General features: G+C 49.3%; 1 protein-coding gene across 1 annotated transcript in view; it reads left to right on the top strand.

Moving 5' to 3' along the window:
- Positions 1 to 22,145, top strand: part of DISP3 (dispatched RND transporter family member 3) — a 62,293-nt gene that overhangs the window by 2,911 nt on the left and 37,237 nt on the right. The window contains exons 3-7 of the mRNA XM_060258766.1: positions 4,030 to 4,166; positions 9,553 to 9,687; positions 13,828 to 13,988; positions 16,912 to 17,051; positions 19,614 to 19,759. Coding sequence (XP_060114749.1) covers positions 4,030 to 4,166; positions 9,553 to 9,687; positions 13,828 to 13,988; positions 16,912 to 17,051; positions 19,614 to 19,759 — 719 coding nt within the window. The remainder of the gene's footprint in view (positions 1 to 4,029; positions 4,167 to 9,552; positions 9,688 to 13,827; positions 13,989 to 16,911; positions 17,052 to 19,613; positions 19,760 to 22,145) is intronic.

Raw genomic sequence — 22,145 nt, 5'->3', positions numbered from 1 at the left:
TTATCTTGGATTGCCTTTGCTGAGAGCCTCTTTCTCTAGGCTGCCACAGTCCCTGAATCAGATGGATTATTACGCTTTTGTGCGTTAATATAATAAACGCTGATTAAGATTCCAGGCAGAATTGCTGGTTTTGGGAGCGGCAGATCAACAGCGACTTCCTAAGTTCCCCCAGAAAGGCAGGGAGACAAGAGGCATCTTTTTCTCCGCATGGGCCGTCACCTTCTCCAGAAGCATCTAATCTGGCTACTCTGAGAAGAAATAGCTGCTGAGTTTATCAGTTGTTTGGAAGGATCTTCTTTGTCCCTGTCGAGAGTGGGAAAGGGATCGAGGTTCACTGGTGTCCTTGGAAGTATCCAGTTGCATTCAAGGCTTTTTTTTGTAGCAGGAACTCCTTTGCATATTAGGCCACACACCCCTGATCAGTGTTCCCTCTAAACTGAGTTAGTGTGAGCTGGCTCACAGATTTTTAGCCTCCAGCTCACGCATTTTTGTCTGAGCTCAGGAAAAATGGCCCAGAGCACAATAATTTATGCAGTAGCCCACAACTTTAAGGCCAGTAGCTCGCAGCTTTAAGGCCAGTAGCTCACAACTTTAAGGCCAGTAGCTCACAACTTTAATGAGCCAGTTTGGTGTAGTGGTTAAGTGCGTGGACTCTTATCTGGAAGAACCGGGTTTGATTCCCCGCTCCTCCACTTGCACCTGCTGGAATGGCCTTGGGTCAGCCATAGCTCTGGCAGAGGTTGTCCTTGAAAGGGAAGCTGCTGTGAGAGCCCTCTCAGCCCCACCCACCTCACAGGGTGTCTGTTGTGGGGGACGAAGGTAAAGGAGATTGTGAGCCACTCTGAGACTCTTCGGAGTGGAGGGCGGGATATAAATCCAATATCTTCTTCTTCTTCTTCTTCTTCTTCTTAATGCCAGTAGCTCACAACTTTAATGCCAGTAGCTCACAACTTGACTACCAATGGAGAGCCAGTTTGGTGTAGTCGTTAAGTGTGGGGACTCTTATCTGGGAGAACCGGGTTTGATTCCCCACACCTCCACTTGCAGCTGCTGGAACGGCCTTGCGTCAGCCATAGCTCTGGCAGAGGTTGTCCTTGAAAGGGCAGCTGCTGGGAGAGCCCTCTCAGCCCCACCCACCTCACAGGGTGTCTGTGGTGGGGGAGGAAGATAAAGGAGATTCTAGTGGTGCATGGCATGTACGGCATGTGGTGCATGGCATGTACGGCATTACTGTTTATGTTTAGTTCCAGAAGAGTTGTGTTGTGGACGAAGATACGCCATCGAAACACGCCTATTACCGGGGGAAGCGTGTCCAACTTCGACTTGTTTTCTTTCTGGAGCATTCTGTTTTGTTACCTTGCCTAATACTTACTTGTGTAAACATTGTGGACTTTGTAACTTATGTGAATGCGCTGTTGTGGACTTACCAGGTCGCAACTAAGTATATGTACTGCACATTTTGTTATGCTTATGTATGCTCATAAAGAAATATTAAGCAGCTCATTGGTATTCATGTCGCATGTATAATATATATTGCATGAAGCACTCTGAATCTTTCCTTTGCTGTGCTTTTCCCTTTTCCCCCCCCGATTATACCCAACTGGGGATTGGCAACTCTAACAGGGCTCTTCGTACAGGGCCTACTGTAAGCTCTCAGAGGATTGGCTGCATCAGGGGGAGTGGCCTAATATGCAAAGGAGTTCCTGCTACAAGAAAAGCCCTGGTTGCATTGCTGGCTTATCTCAGGACAGGGGCAATTAGACTGACTTTCCAAAACTATTTAGGGTTGTCTGCTCTGGGTTGGGAAATGTAGCAATCAAAGCCGGGACCACGAAGGTTACTGTAAAAGAAAACACCTCAAAGCCTCTCCGTGTAACAAAAACATTACTCATTATTATTCCTACTTATCCAGTATTTACTAGTAACCTACACAGGGCTTACAGTGATAGCCAAACGTACTATAAACATATTTATGCAACACAAAATCCCTCCGGAACCGAAAGCACACGCTTGCTCCTTCTGCATGATGGATCGATGTCCTATAGAAAAAATACGGAGCTGTAATACAAGTCCGACAATATCCAAGAAGAAGATATTGGATTTATATCCCGCCCTCCACTCGGAAGAGTCTCAGAGCGGCTCACAATCTCCTTTCCCATCCTCCCCCACAACAGACGCCCTGTGAAGTAGATGAAGATATTGGATTTATATCATGCCCTCCACTCCGAAGAGTCTCAGAGCGGCTCACAATCTCCTTTCCCATCCTCCCCCACAACAGACACCCTGTGAGGTAGATGAAGATATTGGATTTATATCCCACCCTCCACTCGGAAGAGTCTCAGAGCGGCTCACAATCTCCTTTCCCTTCCTCCCCCCACAACAGACACCCTGTGAGGTAGATGAAGATATTGGATTTATATCCCACCCTCCACTCGGAAGAGTCTCAGAGCGGCTCACAATCTCCTTTCCCTTCCTCCCCCCACAACAGACACCCTGTGAGGTGGGTGGGGCTGGAGAGGGCTCTCACAGCAGCTGCCCTTTCAAGGACAACCTCTGCCAGAGCCATGGCTGACCCAAGGCCATTCCAGCTGGTGCAAGTGGAGGAGTGGGGAATCAAACCCGGTTCTTTCAGATAAGAGTCTGCACACTTAACCACTACACCAAACTGGCTCTCCAAGACCAGCCCAATATTGTTTCGAATGCAGAGACTCTTCTTCTTGGGACCGTCTTCTTTTTTGTTGATTCAGTAGGCAAGTGGTGCTTTTAATTTTTGTTTCATGGCTTTGTTTCAATGTCTCCTTGGAATGCCTGCAAATTATCTTCATATCCGCCCTGAGCCGCCTCGGTGGGGAGGGAGGGATATAAATAGAATAAAATGAAATGAAAATATCCTTCTGCACTGGAAACAATATTGGACTGGTCTTGGATATCGCCAGACTTGTATTTCAGCTCCGTATTTTTTCTATAGGGCATCGATCCATCATGCAGTAGGAGCAAGGGTGTGCTTTCGGTTCCGGAGGGATTTTGGGTTGCAGAAATATGCTTGTTTGTATTATGTTTGGCTATCACTGTAAGCCCTGTGTTAGTTACTAGTAAATTCTGGATATGTAGGAATAATGAGTATTATTTTTGTTACACAGAGAGGCTTTGAGCTGGCTTGGGAAATAACTGGAGGTTTTGAGGATGAAGGATGAGGAAGGCGGGTTTTGGGGAGGGAAAGGGCGTCAGTGGGGTATAAGGCCACGGAGTCCACATTCCTAAGCGGCCATTTTCTCCAGGGGAACTAATCTCTGTTGCCTGAAGATCAGCTCTGATCCCGGGAGAACTTAAGCCAACATTTGGAGGCTGGCAAACCTAATTTAGTTCATTCAGATATCCCCACTTGAGAGTTGGTTTGGTGTAGTGGTTAAATGCAAGGACTCCAATCTGAAAGAAGTGGGTTTTGAGTCCCCACTCCTCCACATGCAGCCAGCTGGGTGACCTTGGGCCTGTCATAAATCTGTCAGAGCTGTTCTGGAAAGAGCAATTTCTATCAGAGCTCTCTCAGCCCCACTTACCTCACAGGGTATCTGTTGTGGGATATTGTAAAGCCACCCAGACTCTTTCAGGTAGTGAAAGGGGGTAATAAATCCAATCTCCTTCTCCTCCTCCCAGTTTGGTGCAGTGGTGAAGTGTGCGGACTCTTATCTGGGAGAAACGGGTCTGATTCCCCACTCCTCCACTTGCAGCTGCTGGAATGGTCTTGGGTCAGCCAAAGCTCTCACAGAGGTTGTCCTTGAAAGGGCAGTTTCTATCAGAGCTCTCTCAGCCCCACCTACCTCACAGGGTGTCTGCTGTGGGGGGAGAAGATATAGGAGATTGTAAGCCGCTCTGAGACTCTGCTTCAGAGAGAAGGGTGGGGTATAAATCTGCAGTCTTCTTCTTCCTCTTCCTCCTCTCCTCCTGCTCCTCCTCCTCCCTTTCCACCCCCCCCACCCCCCTGATGTTCTCCAGGAAGCGCTGACTTCTCCCCCTCTTGTGTTTCCCCAGCAAAGTGCAGGTGCTTTACGGAGGGACGGATTTGTTCGACTACGAAGTGAGGAAGACGTTCAACAACGACATGATGCTGGCTTTCATCAGCAGCAGCTGCATCGCAGTCTTGGTCTACATCCTGGCCTCTTGCTCAGGTGAGCCGTGAGAGAAATAAAGCCGCTCCCTCTTGGAGTTCCGGCCTGACCTTCCTTGCTGGGGTTAATGGTGCAGAACGGTCAGCTGATGTTTTATCGATGACAACTAATTGCGCGGAGATGGGCTTGTGCTAACTCTGTTCCACTACCCAGGAGACTTCTTCAGGCTCCTGTAAGCGATGCCGCCCCCCCAGGGCCAGCGCGTGGGAGTCGGCGAGGTAGGTGGCCGCCTTGGGCACCACCTTACTGTGGGGCAGGCGCCCCCCATCCCCGCTTGCAGTGAGGGAGCTGGCTGGGCAGCGGCTGTGTGATTCTTCCTTCTGAACACAGCTGGTGCATGGGAGTCAGCAAACTAAGTGATTGCCTAGGGCTAGGGTTGCCTAGTCCGATTCAAGAACTATCTGGGAACTTTGGGGGTGGAGCCAGGAGACTTTGGGGGTGGGGCCTGGAGCAAGGGTGTGACAAGCATCATTGAACTCCAAAGGGAGTTCTGGCTATCATATTTAAAGGGACCGCACGGCTTTTTACATGCCTTTTAAATGCACAGCTTTTAAATGGAAAGCCAGTTTGATGTAGTGGTTAAGTGAGTGTACTCTTATCTGGGAGAACCGGGTTTGATTCCCCACTCCTCCACTTGCAGCTGCTGGCATGGCCTTGGGTCAGCCATAGCTCTGGTAGAGGTTGTCCTTGAAAGGGCAGCTGCTGTGAGAGTCCTCTCAGCCCCACCCACCTCACAGGGTGTCTGTTGTGGGGGAGGAAGGGAAAGGAGATTGTGAGCCGCTCTGAGACTCTTCTGAGTGAAGGGCGGGATATAAATCCAATATCTTCATCTACCTCACAGGGTGTCTGTTGTGGGGGAGGAAGGGAAAGGAGATTGTGAGCCGCTCTGAGACTCTTCGGAGTGGAGGGCGGGATATAAATCCAATATCTTCTTCTTCCTTCCATAGGAAATAATGAAGGATAGGGGCACCTTATTTGGGGCTCATAGAATTGGACCCCCTGGTCCAATTGTTCTGAAATGTGGGGGTTATTTTGGGGAGAGGCACTGGATGATATGCTGAAAATTTGGTGCCTCTACCTCAAACCATACACCCCCCAGAGCCCCAGATACTAGTGGATCAAGTCTCCATAGGGAATAATGGAGTGCCCAGGAGACACTTCCCTCCCCTGCCCCCGCTGTCTGATGACCCTGAAGCGGGGGGGAGGCCACAAAACTGGGGGATCCCCTGCCCCCACCTGGGGATTTGGCAAAAAATTACAATGTATCCGAGTAGCACATACAAGATTCAAATATTATTTAAAGAAGAAGAAGATATTGGATTTATATCCCACCCTCCACTCCAAAGAGTCTCAGAGTGGCTCACAATCTCCTTTACCTTCCTCCCCCACAACAGACACCCTGTGAGGTGGGCGGGGCTGGAGAGGGCTCTCACAGCAGCTGCCCTTTCAAGGACAACCTCTGCCAGAGCTATGGCTGACCCAAGGCCATGCTAGCAGGTGCAAGTGGAGGTGTGGGGAATCAAACCTGGTTCTCCCAGACAAGAGTCCGCTCACTTAACCACTATGACTGACCCAAGGACATTCCAGCAGCTGCAAGTGGAGGAGTGGGGAATCAAACCTGGTTCTCCCAGATAAGAGTCCGCACACTTAACCACTATGGCTGACCCAAGGACATTCCAGCAGCTGCAAGTGGAGGAGTGCGGAATCAAACCTGGTTCTCCCAGATAAGAGTACGCACACTTAACCACTATGGCTGACCCAAGGACATTCCAGCAGCTGCAAGTGGAGGAGTGGGGAATCAAACCCAGTTCTCCCAGATAAGAGTCCACACACTTAACCACTATGGCTGACCCAAGGACATTCCAGCAGCTGCAAGGGGAGGAGTGGGGAATCAAACCCAGTTCTCCCAGACAAGAGTCTGCTCACTTAACCACTATGACTGACCCAAGGACATTCCAGCAGCTGCAAGTGGAGGAGTGGGGAATCAAACCTGGTTCTCCCAGATAAGAGTCCGCACACTTAACCACTATGGCTGACCCAAGGCCATTCCAGCAGCTGCAAGGGGAGGAGTGGGGAATCAAACCCGGTTCTCCCAGATAAGAGTCCACACACTTAACCACTATGGCTGACCCAAGGACATTCCGGCAGCTGCAAGTGGAGGAGTGGGGAATCAAACCTGGTTCTCCCATACAAGAGTCCGCACACTTAACCACTATTGCTGACCCAAGGACATTCCAGCAGCTGCAAGTGGAGGAGTGGGGAATCAAACCCGGTTCTCCCAGATAAGAGTCTGCTCACTTAACCACTATGGCTGACCCACGGCCATTCCAGCAGCTGCAAGTGGAGGAGTGGAGAATCAAACCCGGTTCTCCCAGATAAGAGTCCACTTAACCACTACACCAAACTGGCTAAAGACACAATGCAACAAAATTGTATAAAGAATGCAAAAAGTCTCAGTGTACGGTTGCATCCCAGCAGTATCAATTCAATGTGAGGTGTTGCCCATAGAAGGAGGAGGACTGGGTCCCCACTAGCAAATGAACGTCTGTGAAATGGGAGGAGAAACGCGCAGTGATGTGCGCTGCAACTCGTGACTGAGGAAGGCGCGGCCGAAACCGGTCTCCTATTATTCCTTCTCCGAGGAGTTATTTCCATCAAAAACAGTATTCTAAGTACTGGAGTCTGGACTGCATCAGAGAATTTTGTACACTGGGACTTTTTGCATTCTTTAGGAGATGTTGCATTGTGTCTTTAAATAATATTTCTTTAAGAATCTTGTATGTGCTACTCGGATACATTGCAAATTTTTGCCAAACGTTTACTGGGTATCCTCTGTATTTACCAAACCCAGCTGGGAACTGGTAGCCCTACCTAGGGCACCAGTTTCGAGAAAGAGTGGTTTCCCTTCCCCAGCGTCCTCTGAGGGTGCTGGGGAAGGGAAGGGCCAAGTGATCTGAGCCAGGAGATGTTGGGGGTGGAGCCAGGAGCCAGGGAGTGACAAGCAGAATTGAAATCCAAAAGGGAGTTCTGGCCATCTCATTGAAAGGGACTGAACGCCTTTTAAATGCCTTCCCTCCACTGGAAATAAGGAAGGATAGGGGCACCTTCTTTGGGGGTAACAGTCCGGTCAACTCTTTTTGAAACTTGGAGGGTGTTTTGAGGAGAGGCACCGGATGCTATGCTGCAAATTCAGTGCCTCTATCTCAGAAAACAGCCCCTCCCAAAGCCCCAGATACCCATGGAGAGCCAGTTTGGTGTAGAGGTTAAGTGAGAGGACTCTTATCTGGGAGAACTGGGTTTGATTCCCCCACTCCACCACTTGCACCTGCTGGCATGGCTTTGGGTTAGCCATAGCTCTTGCAGAGGTTGTCCTTAAAAGGGCAGCTACTGTGAGAGTCCTCTCAGCCCCACCCACTTCACAGGGTGTCTGTTGTGGGGGAGGAAGATAAAGGAGACTGTGAGCTGCTCTGAGTCTCTGATTATGAGAGAAGGGCGGGGAATAAATGCAGTCTTCTTCTCCTCCACTTGCAGAGGTTAAGTGAGCGGACTCTTATCTGGGAGAACTGGGTTTGATTCCCCACTCCTCCACTTGCACCTGCTGGAATGGCCTTGGGTCAGCCATAGCTCTGGCAGAGGTTGTCCTTGAAAGGGCAGCTGCTGTAAGAGCTCTCTCAGCTCCACCCACCTCATAGGGTGCCTGTTGTGGGGGAGGAAGATAAAGGAGATTGTGAGCCTCTCTGAGACTCTGAGTGGAGGGTGGGATATAAATCCAGTATCATCATCATCATCATGATGGATCAATTCTCCATTATACTCTATGGGAATCGATCTCCATAGGGAATAATGGAGTGCCCAGCAGACATTTCCCTCCCTCCCTTGCTTTCTGATGACCCTGAAGCAGGGGGAGGGTCTCCAAACCAGGGGATCCCCTGCCCCCACCTGGGGATTGGCAACCCTACTGCCCACAAACCCTCAGAAAATGGTGGAGGTGGAAGTTTCAGTGCCGTTCAGTGTCACCTCCGAGGGCAAGACTTCCCAGCATGGTTCATTCCCTGTTACAACAACAGTCGCACTGGCTACTGATCTGCTCCCAAGCCCAATTCAGGGTGTTGGTTTTGTGCTTTAAAGGCCTACATAGTGTCAGGCATGCATATTTCTGTGTGCCATGATAGTTCACAAGACAAAGAGCAGAACACCAACCTAGCCTGCTCCCCTCTCCTTTACAACCGAAGGGTGAATAATTAATCCATCTGGCCCAAGAATGTTTAGGTTAGCCTTGTTAGTAACGGTGCCTCTCCCCCAGATTCACACAGTCAGGTCTTATCTGCTCTCAGAGAAAGTGTGAGAAATATCGATGCTTGACACATAGTTTAGGATCAGAGTCTCTGAAAGACTGCCTTCTCCAGTACATTCCTGCCTGGGAATTAAGATTGCAGGGAGGGCCTTCCTGAGTGTCCCTCCAATCAGCTGGTGGGTACACAAGAGAGGGCCTTCTCGGTGGCAGCCCCAAGGTTTTGGAACAACCTCTCCAGTGTATGGCCCCTTCATTTTTGATCTTTAGGAGGTAACAGAAGACCATTTTATTGCATTTGTCTAATTCCATTTTTCAGGGCTTTTGTTGTAGCAGGAATTCCTTTGCATATTAGGCCCTGCTGTAGCCAATCCTAATGGAGCTTAGAGTAGGCCCTGTGAGCTCTTGGAGGATTGACTACATTGGGGGGGGGGGGCATGGCCTAATATGCAAAGCAGTTCCTGCTACAAAAAAAGCTCTGCCGTTTTTATTTTTCGGCAGCCTGAATTGAGTTTTCAGACTGTCATCTTTTGTGAATATTGTAACTGTGGTTTTATTTGCTTTGAGTACCGCAAGCGAGAAAGGCAGCTAATGACATTTTTTAAATAAATAAATATATCCACACAATAAGCTGAGAGTCTCTAAATCAGGGGTGGCCAAACTGCAGCTCGGGAGCCACATGGGGCTCTTTCACACATAGTGTGTGGCTCTTGAGGGCCCCCCCCTCCACTTCCCCTTCAGCAGGCTTGGAGAAGGCATTTCTCTCTTTAAATCACTTCTCCAAACCAAGCCAGCCAGCGGCTCGTAGAAGGCATTTAAAGTTAAAGTTGCTTTCTTGCCACCTCTCCCTCCCTCCTCCATGTATTTGCCTTCTTGCCTGCCTCCTGCTTTCCTCCCTTCCCTCCCTCCCGGATCTCAAACATCTGACATTCATGTCCTGCAGCTTTCAAACATCTGACATTCTTACATTAAGCAAGTTTGGCCACCCCTGCTCGAAATACTGTTGGTAATCAAGTCTTGGGTATCTGGGTGTGAATGTGCTCTTGTGTCTCTGACTGCCTGTCTATCTTCTCTCTCTCTCTCTCTCTCCTGCAGTGTTCCTATCTTTTTTTGGGATTGCTAGCATAGGGCTCAGCTGTTTGGTGGCCCTTTTTCTTTACCACGTTGTGTTTGGAATTCAGTACCTGGGAATCTTGAATGGAGTCGCTGCTTTCGTGGTTGTGGGGATAGGTAAGCTGCCTGTGGCTTGTGTGTGCCTGTCCCAGAAAGCTGCATTTTCCTTTGTCACCTCTTCCACTGCCAACACTATGTTTGTATGCTCCTTGGGAACAGAGCCTCTTTTGAGAGACAGTGGATTGTTCCTCATTCTCCTTGCTTTTGTGTTTCTCTGCTTCATTCCCCCCCAATCTCTGTGTGATTTGCTCCCTCTAGTGGCCAGTTCAATATTACATTGCGTTGTGTCTGGCATATCTCCCCACAGATTTAAACTGCAGATTTTTATGGTGAACATAAAGCAATGTAATGTTGAATCGACCACTAGAGGGAGCAAAGGACAAGCTCCACAAAATACCAGGAACACACAAGCAAGGAATATGGGAATGCAGAAAAGCTCATTGTCTCGTAGTGGTTAGAATGCTAGACTACAGAGGCCTGGGTTCAAATCCCTGCTTACCATGTACTCACTGAATGACTTTGAGCTGCTCACTCTCCTAAAGCCTAGCCTAACTCACTAAACTGGATGAAAATATAGAAGAAGAACAAGAAGACCACAGATTAATACCCTGCCCTTCTTTCTGAATCAGAGTCTCAGAGCAGCTTACAATCTCCTTTATCTCCTACCCCCACAACAGACACCCTGTGAGGTGGGTGGGACTGAGAGAGCTCTCCCGGAAGCTGCCCTTTCAAGGACAGAGTCTCAGAGTGGCCAACAATCTCCTTTCCCTTCCTCCTCCACACCAGACACTCCGTAAGCCAGGTGGGGCTGAGAGAGCTCTCCCAGAAGCTGCCCTTTCAAGGACAGCTCTGCAAGAGCTTTGGCTGACTCAAGGCCATTCCAGCAGCTGCAAGTGGAGGAGTGGGGAATCAAACCTGGCTCTCCCAGACAAAAGTCTGCACACTTAACCACTATGCCAAACTGACTCTTGGGGCAAGAGAGAGCTACAGAGGCTATGTTGAGCTCCTTTGAAGAAGGCCGGGATTAACACACAAGAAGGCTCTTGTTTCTTAGCAGCAGAGCACCTGTTTCACATGCAGTAGTCCCCGGTTCAATCCAGCCTCTTCCATTAAAGGATCTCCAATAGCAGGCCTTTGGGAAACACCTTTCTCTGCTTGTGATTCCGGAGAGCTGCCTTCAAAGCGCAGAGATCGATGGCACGATTTAGCTTTGCTGTGTATATTTATATTTTTGGCTTGTGGAACTTGGTAAAGTATCATGTACTTTCACATATGTCAGCGTTTGAAGGGAAAGAGGGGTTTTAAACTCTCTCCCTGGTTCTTGAAGGGGCCATCTTCTGTCTTCCACATTTCAGTCACAATGTATAAAAATACAGTAACGTTCCCTGACTGCCGGCGTTCAGATCCTTTTACTGTTTTTATCACAGCCCTTGCTGCAGCTCTGTTGCTGCGCTTCCAGGTTGACAAGTCAATTTTTAAATCTTCTGCTCTAAATTCCGAGCGTCTCCTTCGAGTTCTCTCGGCGAGACTTTTGATCTGTGCCATCCAGCAGTTCATTTTGCAGAGCAGCCGAGGTCGGTCTTAGATCTCGCAGCCCGAATTCTGCAGGGCTTTTATGAAGACCCAAGAGCCAAGCTTGCTGGGAGGGGGACCCTGCGCGATGCTCCCCCCCCACCCCACCGGCTCATGTGCTGGGAAATTGATCAAAACCTGAGCAGGGTTGCAGAGTGTTTTGCTTTGGCCAAGGCATTTCTGCCCTTGGGGGTAGCTTTGGCCACCGATAAACAACGAGGCTTAATTCTGAACTGAGCCGGGCAGATTTCTGGTTAGGTGGCAGAAGTTTGAAGTGGGAGAGGGAAAAGCTTCCTAAAACTGGAAGAGGGAATAATAAGCAGCATTGAAAATGAGTTCGTTTCCCTGAAGCTGCCTTGTGTGGAGTCAGATGGTTAAGAACATAAGAGAAGCCCTGTTGGATCAGGCCAATGGCCCATCCAGTCCAACCCTCTGTGTCACATAAGAACATAAGAGAAGCCCTGTTGGATCAGGCCAGTGGCCCATCCAGTCCAACACTCTGTGTCTCATAAGAACATAAGAGAAGCCCTGTTGGATCAGGCCAATGGCCCATCCAGTCCAACCCTCTGTGTCACATAAGAACATAAGAGAAGCCCTGTTGGATCAGGCCAGTGGCCCATCCAGTCCAACACTCTGTGTCACATACGAACATAAGAGAAGCCCTGTTGGATCAGGCCAATGGCCCATCCAGTCCAACACTCTGTGTCACATAAGAACATAAGAGAAGCCCTGTTGGATCAGGCCAGTGGCCCCTCCAGTCCAACACTCTGTGTCACAGAAGAACATAAGAGAAGCCCTGTTGGATCAGGCCAGTGGCCCATCCAGTCCAACACTCTGTGTCACATAAGAACATAAGAGAAGCCCTGTTGGATCAGGCCAGTGGCCCATCCAGTCCAGCACTCTGTGTCACAGAAGAACATAAGAGAAGCCCTGTTGGATCAGGCCAGTGGCCCATCCAGTCCAACACTCTGTGTCACAGAAGAACATAAGAGAAGCCCTGTTGGATCAGGCCAGTGGCCCATCCAGTCCAACACTCTGTGTCACAGAAGAACATAAGAGAAGCCATGTTGGATCAGGCCAATGGGCCATCTAGTCCAACACTCTGTGTCACACAGTGGCCAAAAAAATTATGTGTATACAAACACACATATATATACACACACTGTGGCTAATAGCCACTGATGGATCTCTGCTCCATATTTTTATCCAATCCCCTCTTGAAGTTGGCTATGCTTGCAGCTGCCACCACCTCCTGTGGCAGTGAATTCCACATGTTAATCACCCTTTGGGTGAAGAAGTGCTTCCTTTTATCCATTTTAACCCGACTGCTCAGCAATTTCATCGAATGCCGATGAGTTCTTGTATTGTGAGAAAGGGAGAAAAGTACTTCTTTCTCTACTTTCTCCATCCCACGCATCATCTTATAAACCTCTATCTTGTCACCCCGCAGTCGGCGTTTCTCCAAGCTAAAGAGCCCCAAGCGTTTCAACCTTTCTTCATAGGGAAAGTGTTCCAACCCCTTAATCATTCTAGTTGCCTTTTTCTGGACTTTTTCCAATGCTATAATATCCTTTTTGAGGTGTGGTGACCAGAATTGCACACAGTATTCCAAATGAGACCGGTTGACTTATCACACTCAGCCTTGCCTCTTCTTCGAAGGTCTCCACCAGAGAAAGGTTTTTCCCAATATCTGTTGTCAGGGGTTTTTTTTTTTGTAGCAAAAGCTCCTTTGCATATTAGGCCACACCCCTCTGATGTAGCGAATCCTCTTGGAGTTTACAGTAGGCCCCGTAAGAAGAGCCCTGTAAGCTCTCGGAGGATTGGCTACATCGGGGGGGGGGGCGTGGCCTATTACGCAAAGGAGCTCCTGCTGCAAAGAAGGCCCTATCTGTTGTGATCCTTTCACTGGAGAAGCTGAGGATTGGGTTTATTTTAGTCCGTCACTTCATTTGTACCCTGCCTTTCTCCTCACAACAACCCTGCGAGGTGGGTTAGGCTGAGAGAGTGCGACTGGTCCAAGGTCATCCAACCAGCTTCCATGGCATGAGTGGGAATTCGAACCTGGAGCTCCCAGATACTAGTCTGACAATATTTAACTACTGTGCCCCTCTGGATTTGGGATCTTCTGCATGGAAGATGTCTCCACGTCCGGTGTTTCCGGTCCTGTTAATCTCCTTTCCTTCCAAGAGTTCGGGGCAGAGGACACACCATTCTCTCCTCCGTGTGTTACTTTGTGCAACAGCCCTGGAAAGTGCGTTGGGGCAGGGCTTTTTTTGTAGCTGGCACTCCTTTGCATATCAGGCCACACACCCCTCCGATGTCGCCAATCCTCCTGGAGTTTCCAGTAGGCCTTGTACTAAGAACCCTGTAAGCTCTCAAAGGATTGGCTACATCGGGGTGTGTGGCCTAATATGCAAAGGAGTTCCTGCTACAAAAAAGCCCTGGCTGGAGGGGGGAGAGTGGGCAACTGGCCTTAGTGTTCCAGCATTTATCTGTATCCCTTCTGCTGAATGTACACCTTCTCGCACTCGGTCCCAAGAGACGTAGTAGGCAGGCGGCTGACTCAGTTGGTTCTAAGCGATTTCTGGTGTCCTCCCCCCACCGCTTCCTTTTGGGATGCCCCAGGTGTGGATGACGTCTTTGTCTTCATAAACACCTACCGGCAAGCCACTCACCTGAAAGACCTCCAGCTGCGGATGATCCATACGGTCCAGACGGCGGGCAAAGCCACCTTCTTCACCTCCCTGACCACTGCTGCGGCCTATGCGGCCAACATTTTCTCTCAGGTGAGCAGGAACTTCTTCTGGGGTTGCCAACCTCCAGGCGGCACCAAGAGATCTCCCGCTATTACAAGTGGTCTCCACTTGGCCTAGATTAGTTTCCACGGAGAAAATGGCTGCTCGGGAGGGTGGGCTCTGTGGCATTGTACCCTGCTAAGACCCTCCCCTCTCCAAACCCCGCCCTCTCCAGGCTCCACCCCCCAAATCTCCCTAACCTCTCCTTCCTCTGAAAGCCAAAAATCTTCCAGCAATTTCTTCTTCAGAGGTTACACTCTCAAAAAAGGGGATGTAAAGAATTGTCTTACCTCAGGCCTATCTAGGCCAGCATCCGATTACAGGAAATCGAAACAAGCCCACATTGTGGTATGCTGGCTAGCACATTTAGTAAAACTTTTTAAAGAATCGTATAATTCTTTTGTACACGTTATAAAGAAGTACAGCTTTACAATATTACAAAGTCCACCCAATGAGCACCCAGATTTAGGCTTATTTCATCAAAAGTCTTCCTCAGGGGTGTTCCTGTTTTCTTCTAAGTTATCAACCTCTTGTTACAATTCAGTGTTGATACTGGGAGCCAGCCAGGACTTCACCTCTTCTCTAAACAGATGCAAAAGCCATCTGAATTTGGCTGGCAAAATGCTCTCTGCAACCTCTTTATTGCCTTAAAAATTTCTCATCCTGGAATAAACCATAGTAATTATAACGAGATACTACACAAAGCTAAATGGAACTGAATAGATAGATAGATAGATAGATAGATAGATAGATAGATAGATAGATAGATAGATAGATAGATAGATAGGGAGATAGATAGGGAGATAGATAGGGAGATAGATAGGGAGATAGAGAGATAGAGAAATGAATAATTTTAAAAATATATTGAGAAATTATCTCTCAAAACCACTTAAGTGTTTATATTAGGAGCAAGTCATTCCTGAACCTCTTCTCTAACCGGATGCAAAAGCCTTCTGAATTTTGCTGGTTAAATACCCTCTGTGTTATATTTATATTAGGAGCAAGCTAGTCCTGAACCTCTTCCCTAACCAGATGCAAAAGCCTTCTATATTTTGATGACAAAATGCTCTCTGCATTATATTTCTATTAGGAGCAAGCCATTCATGAACCTTTTCTCTAACCAGATGCAAAGGCCTTCTGTATTTTGTTGGCAATATGCTCTCTGCATTATATTTCTATTAGGAGCAAGCCAGTTCTGAACCTCTTCTCTAACCAGATGCAAAAGCCTTCTGTATTTTGATGGCAAAATGCTCTCTGCATTATACTTCTATTAGGAGCAAGCCATTCGTGAACCTTTTCTCTAACTAGATGCAAAAGTCTTCTGTATTTTGATGGCAATATGCTCTCTGCATTATATTTCTATTCGAAACAAGCCATTCGTGAACCTCTTCTCTAACCAGATGCAAAAGCCTTCTGAATTTTGCTGGTTAAATACCCTCTGTGTTATATTTATATTAGGAGCAAGCCAGTCCTGAACCTCTTCCCTAACCAGATGCAAAAGCCTTCTATATTTTGATGACAAAATGCTCTCTGCATTATATTTCTATTAGAAGCAAGCCATTCGTGAACCTCTTCTCTAACCAGATGCAAAAGCCTTCTGTATTTTGATGGCAATATGCTCTCTGCATTATATTTCTATTAGGAGCAAGCCATTCGTGAACCTTTTCTCTAACCAGATGCAAAGGCCTTCTGTATTTTGTTGGCAATATGCTCTCTGCATTATATTTCTATTAGGAGCAAGCCAGTTCTGAACCTCTTCTAACCAGATGCAAAAGTCTTCTGTATTTTGATGGCAAAATGCTCTCTGCATTATACTTCTATTAGGAGCAAGCCATTCGTGAACCTTTTCTTTAACTAGATGCAAAAGCCTTCTGTATTTTGATGGCAATATGCTCTCTGCATTATATTTCTATTCGGAGCAAGCCATTCGTGAACCTCTTCTCTAACCAGATGCAAAAGCCTTCTGAATTTTCCAAGCCAGATTTCTCAGAACTCCAAGGCAGACTTCCCCTGAACAAGGAAGTTACATTTAGCTATGGTAGTTAACAGTTTTTGATAGGCCTGTCTTCCATCAAGCTGTCTAATTTCTTTCAAGGCGATCAAAGCTAAGCACCATTGCCACATCTGGAGGGTGGAGGGTATGTGGCAAACTCCCTAAATCAATTCAGACGTGCCTTTTTGGTGTCATTCTCGAGCTCGCCTGCCAATCAACAGCCTCAAGCTTTAGGAGGAAAAGCCAAGATCAGGACTGAATCTGTTTAGCCAACCAGTCTTCTTTTGGCTCATTTTTAATGGCAGGAGTTAATGAAATGTTTTTATTTTTTAAAAATAAAAATGTGTTTCCAAGCATTTTTAAATCTCAACTCTTGTTTCCAAGTTTAGGAATTTTGGCACTAAAGCTTTGAGAAGTTGCCAACGCTTCAAACTTGTGCAAATTTTGGATGTGTGTTGTGTCCACAACAGGGTGATTCCTCTTCTCTCCCTGTGGATCCGTCATTGATTGGCAGTTGAGATGATTCCAAATTTCCCAGCCCGGAGCTTTTTACTTGAAGGAGCCCTGATTTGATTTCCCCTCTCTTGCATGCAAATGGATGCAGTGAGCTTTTTATTTTCACCACATTTCCCCGCTTCCTTCTGCCAACGCTTCCCTGTTAACATTCTGTAAATTTTAAATCAATTGTTTGTATTAACTGTGCATTAATGGATCGATGCAAATAGGCAAAACGAGAAGGCTTTTTTTGAAAAGGCTGGGGTAGGAAAAGAAATGAAAAGGGCCTCTTTCGACAGCCGCCTGCTCCGTCCTCCCCAAACCCTCACGCTGCCCTTCTTCACTCTAATTGCAGCCCTGTCCCTTGCCTTGTTCCTGGGAAGATCCCAGGCTGGGCTCCCAGACTCCCCGCTGCTCTCTCCGCAGATCCCAGCTGTGCACGACTTTGGGCTCTTCATGTCGCTGATCGTCTCCTGCTGCTGGGTGGCCGTCCTCTTCACCATGCCTGCCGCTCTGGGCATCTGGTCGCAGTACCTGTCCCCTCTGGAGGAAGCCTGCCAGGCCAGGTGAGGTTGGGGAAACTGGTGTCCCTTAGCAGCAGGGGTTTTTTTGAGCAGGGATGTACAGGAACGCAGTTCCGGCTGGCTTGGTGTCAGGAGATGTGGCCTAAGACGCAAATGAGTTCCTGCTGGGATTTTTTTTTTTTTTACAAAAAGCAGCCCTGCGTGAAACAGTGGCGATGTCAGAGGGTGTGGCCTAATATGCAAATGAGATCTCAGAGGGCATGGCCTAATATGCAAATGAGTTCATACTGAGTTCCTTTTTCTATTAAAAAAAAAGCCCTGCTTTGCAGAGAAGGGGTTGGGCGACGGGGTGAGAAATCTCCCCTTGGAATCTTCCATCTGTGCCTGCTGCGCTCTTCTGCCTGAGTCCCCCAACCTGCAACACCAGGAGTCCCGAGGCTAGTCTTTTGCATATGAATTGAGTCAGCGCTGATCTACTTTATGGGGTGGTGGGAAGAATCAGAAGAGATCCTGTAGAAATGTTTTGGCTGATGCTGGTCCTGCGGTGGAGGAGAGCCAGAGTCCACTCCAGAAGCACCTTCAAGACTAACCAAATTCGTGGCAGGGAAGCAACTTTCCTGAGTCACTGCTCACTTCTTCCGATACAGCTAGAATTCACTCCTCCTCCCCACCACAAATGGTGTTAGTCTTCAAGGTCCTTCTGGACTCTCCCTCTTTTCTGCTGCTACTCACAAACCAACCCAGCGACCCATCTTGATCTGTCTCCGTGTTAGTCCTGCAGTTACACCAAATGGTGGCCCAATTCTTGTCTGCTATAACCAGGTCATTTTTTTTAAACTCTCCCCAGGCTCCACCCCCAGATCTAAAGTAGGGTTGCCAATCCCCAGGGGGGGCAGGGGATCCCCTGGTTTGGAGGCCCTTCCCCTGCTTCAGGGGCATCAGAAAGTGAGGGGGGAAGGGAAATGTCTGCTGGGCACTCCATTATTCCCTATGGGGATCGATTCCCTTAGGGTATAATGGAGAATTGATCTGCAGGTATCTGGGACTCTGGGGAGGCTGTTTTTTGAGATAGAGACGACATATTTTCAGCATAGCATCCACTGCCTCTCCTCAAACCACACTACAAGTTGCTAAAAGAAGGTGCCCCTATCCTTCATTCTTTCCAATGGAGGGAAGGCATTTAAAAGGTGTGCGGTCCCTTTCAATGTGACGGCCAGAACTCCCTTTGGAGTTCAGTTATTCTTGTCACTCACAACCGTGCCCCTGGCTCCGCCCCGATGCCTCCTGACTCTACCCCTAAAGTCCCCCAGATATTTCTTGAACTGGATCCGGCAGCCCTACCCACAGGATAAGGCAGAGTCCCCGGCCACCACATTTAAAGAAGGATCTAGACAAGCTGGAACGGGTCCAGAGGAGGGCGATGAAGATGGTGAGAGGTCTGGAGACCAAGTCCTATGAGGAAAGGTTGAAGGAGCTGGGGATGTTTAGCCTGGAGAGGAGGTGGCTGAGAGGTGATAGGATCACCATCTTCAAGTACTTGAAGGGCTGTCCTATAGAGGATGGTGTGGAATTGTTTTAAGAACATAAGAGAAGTCATGTTAGATCAGGCCAATGGCCCATCCAGTCCAACACTCTGTGTCACAAAGTGGCAAAAAGTGTTTTCTGTGGCCCCAGAAGGTAGGACCAGAACCAATGAGTTGAAATTAAATCAAAAACAGTTTCCGGCTCAACATTAGGAAGAACTTCCTGACCGTTAGAGCGGTTCCTCAGTGGAACAGGCTTTTTCGGGAGGTGGTGGGCTCTCCTTCCTTGGAGGTTTTTAAACAGAGGCTAGATGGCCATCTGACAGCAATGAGGGTCCTGTGATTTTAGGGGGAGGCATTTGTGAGTTTTCTGCATTGTGCAGGGGGTTGGACTAGATGACCCTAGAAGTCTCTTCCAACTTTGTGATTCTATGAACTGCCTGACCATTAGAGCGGTTCCTCAGTGGAACAGGCTTCCTCGGGAGGTGGTGGGCTCTCCTTCCTTGGAGGTTTTTAAACGGGCTAGATGGCCATCTGACAGCAATGTGGATCCTGTGAATTTAGGGGGAGGTGTTTGTGAGATTAGAGTAATTCCTCAGTGGAACAGGCTTCCTCCTTGGGAGGTGGTGGGCTCTCCTTCCTTGGAGGTTTTTCAGCAGAGGCTAGATGGCCACCTGACAGCAATGAGGATCCTGTGAATTTAGGGGGAGTGTTTGTGAGTTTCCTGCATTGTGCAGGGGGTTGGACTAGATGACCCTGGGGGTCCCTTCCAACTCTAGAATTCTAGGAGGGAGCCAGGACATGATTATTCTGGAGCGCATGGGGAGGGGGAGGAGTGGGGCTCATCTGGGCAGGCAGCAGCAGACGGTGACCCTTGGCATGCCTGCAGCTCTCCTGGTGCATTAGCAGAGGAAATTGCTTGTACATCTCGCGCACCTGATGCTTGTCTCCAGTGAGTGCTGCTGACGGTCAGTCTGCCATCAGCGGCCGACGTTGCCAGCCGAACAGACCCGCGGCTGTTAGAAAGGCCAAATGGCTTTCAAAGGCTTTACTTGGCAAACCGTTCCTTCCTCTGCAACAGCTGCGGTCAGAAGTGTGCGAAGGAGGACACCCTGCACATCGCAGACAGCCTGTTCATCCCTTCAGAGGCTGCGAGTGGGCCCAGCCCGGGGACTCTGCCTTACCTGGATGACGATATCCCTTTGCTGGATGTGGAAGAGGAGCCAGGTAAGCCTTTCCTCCCAGAGAGCTAGTTTCAGAGGGAAGCCAGGCGGCTTTGCAGTAGAAGAACGAGCTTCCAGTCCTGTTAGTGCCTTAGAAACCAGCAAGAGGAGTTCCAGGGTATTTTTATTTATTTATTTATTTGATGGACTTATATCCCGCCCTTCTCACCGGAGTGTCTCAGGGCGGCTCACAACACAATGATTCATACAGTTCCATTTAAACATTTACAGATACAATAAAAGCATAGTTAATAAAACAAGATAAAATAAAGCCAGCGGTCTATAAGAGCATTTTGTTCCATCCAAAGATGTTCCATCCAAAGTATCAGTTAGGTGTTATAGGCCTGCCGGAAGAGGGCTGTCTTGCAGGCCCTGCGGAACTGCCCTAAGTCCCGCAGGGCCCGCACCTCCTCCGGCAGCTGGTTCCACCAGTAAGGTGCCGCTGTTGAGAAGGCCCGATCCCTGGTGGATTTTAGGCGGGCCTCCTTTGGCCCAGGGACTACCAGCAGATTTTGTGAGCCGGAACGTAGTACTCTCTGGGGAACGTGTGGGGAGAGACGGTCCCTAAGGTAGGCAGGTCCTAGGCCATACAGGGCTTTAAAGGTAATGACCAACACCTTGTACTGGACTCGGAATGTTACTGGCAGCCAGTGCAGATCCCGGAGCCCCGGCCGAATGTGCTCCCATCTTGGGAGCCCTAATAGCAGCCGGGCAGCAGCGTTCTGCACCAACTGCAGTTTCCGGGTCCGGCACAAGGGTAGCCCCATGTAGAGGGCATTACAGTAGTCCAGCCTCGAGGTGACCGTAGCATGAATCACTGTTGCTAGGTCGTCGCGCTCCAGGAAGGGGGCCAACTGTCTCGCCCGCCTAAGGTGAAAAAAAGCGGACTTGGCAGTGGCTGCTATCTGAGCCTCCATCGTCAGAGAAGGCTCCAACAGCACCCCCAGGCTCTTGACCCTGCCCGACGCTGTCAATGGCGCGCCGTCAAAAACTGGCAGGGGGATTTCCCTTCCCGGGCCGCAGCGACCCAAGCAAAGGACCTCTGTCTTCGCCGGGTTCAGCTTCAGCCCGCTCAGCCTAAGCCACCTAGCCACTGCCTGTAACGCCCGGTCCAGATTTTCTGGGACGCAGGCGGGCCGGCCGTCCATAAGCAGATAGAGCTGGGTGTCGTCCGCATATTGATGACAACCCAGCCCATACCTTCGGGCAATCTGGGCAAGGGGGCACATATAGATGTTGAATAACATCGGGGAAAGTACCGCCCCTTGAGGCACGCCGCAGTCAAGCGTGTGCCTCTGGGACAGTTCCTCCCCAATCGCCACCCTTTGTCCCCGACCATCAAGGAAAGAGGAAAGCCATTGCAAGGCCAGCCCCTGAATCCCAGCGTCGGCAAGGCGGCGCGCCAGAAGCCGATGGTCGACCGTATCGAACGCTGCCGATAGGTCCAACAGCATCAGCACCGCCGAGCCGCCTTGATCCAGATGCCGCTGAAGGTCATCCACCAGGGCGACCAGCACCGTCTCCGTCCCATGGCCCGGGCGGAAGCCAGATTGGTAGGGGTCAAGGACAGAAGCATCCTCCAGGAAACTCTGTAGCTGCAACGCCACTGCCCTCTCAATAAGTTTGCCCAAAAAGGGCAAATTCGAGACCGGCCGATAGTGTGCCAATTCGGCCGGATCTAATGTTGTTTTCTTCAAGAGGGGACGGACCACCGCCTCCTTAAGCGCTGATGGAAAATGCCCCTCCAGTAGGGATCTGTTTATGATATCCCGTATAGGATATCTTAGCTCCCTCTGGCAGGTCTTAATAAGCCAAGAGGGGCATGGGTCCAATTTACAAGTTGTCGGGCGTGCAGATAGGAGGATCCTGTCAACTTCTTCCAGGCTGAGCGCACTGAAGCCGTCCAGTACACAGTCCGAAGACAGGCATGGAGCCTCAGGTTCGCTAACTGTATCTAATATGACAGGGGAGTCGGAGCGGAGCGATGCGATTTTATCCGCAAAAAAATTCGCAAAAGCCTCACAGCCAATTTCCAATTCATTAGCGTTTGGCCTGCCCTGTGGCAGTGTTGTAAGGGTCCGAATTGTGTTGAACAGTTGTGCCGGGCGCGAAATTGCGGACGCAATCTCCGCCGCAAAGTATGTTTTCTTTGCGGCCTTGACTGCCATCTCATAGGACTTCATAAACTCTCTATAAGATGTTCGAGTCGCTTCGTCTCGAGTACGCCGCCATTGCCTCTCTAGTCGTCTGAGTCCCCGTTTCAACCGCCGCAACTCCTGGTTATACCAGGGTGTCGGCCTTGAACGAGGGCGCAGAGGACGCCTAGGTGCGATCTCGTCGATGGCCCCAGCGAGCCTGTTATTCCAGGACTCCACCAGGTCATCGAGGGA

The sequence above is a fragment of the Heteronotia binoei genome, chromosome 18 (genome assembly GCF_032191835.1).
Source record: "Heteronotia binoei isolate CCM8104 ecotype False Entrance Well chromosome 18, APGP_CSIRO_Hbin_v1, whole genome shotgun sequence".
Classification (NCBI taxonomy): domain Eukaryota; kingdom Metazoa; phylum Chordata; class Lepidosauria; order Squamata; family Gekkonidae; genus Heteronotia; species Heteronotia binoei.
This window is presented reverse-complemented; position numbering and strand designations above follow the sequence as displayed.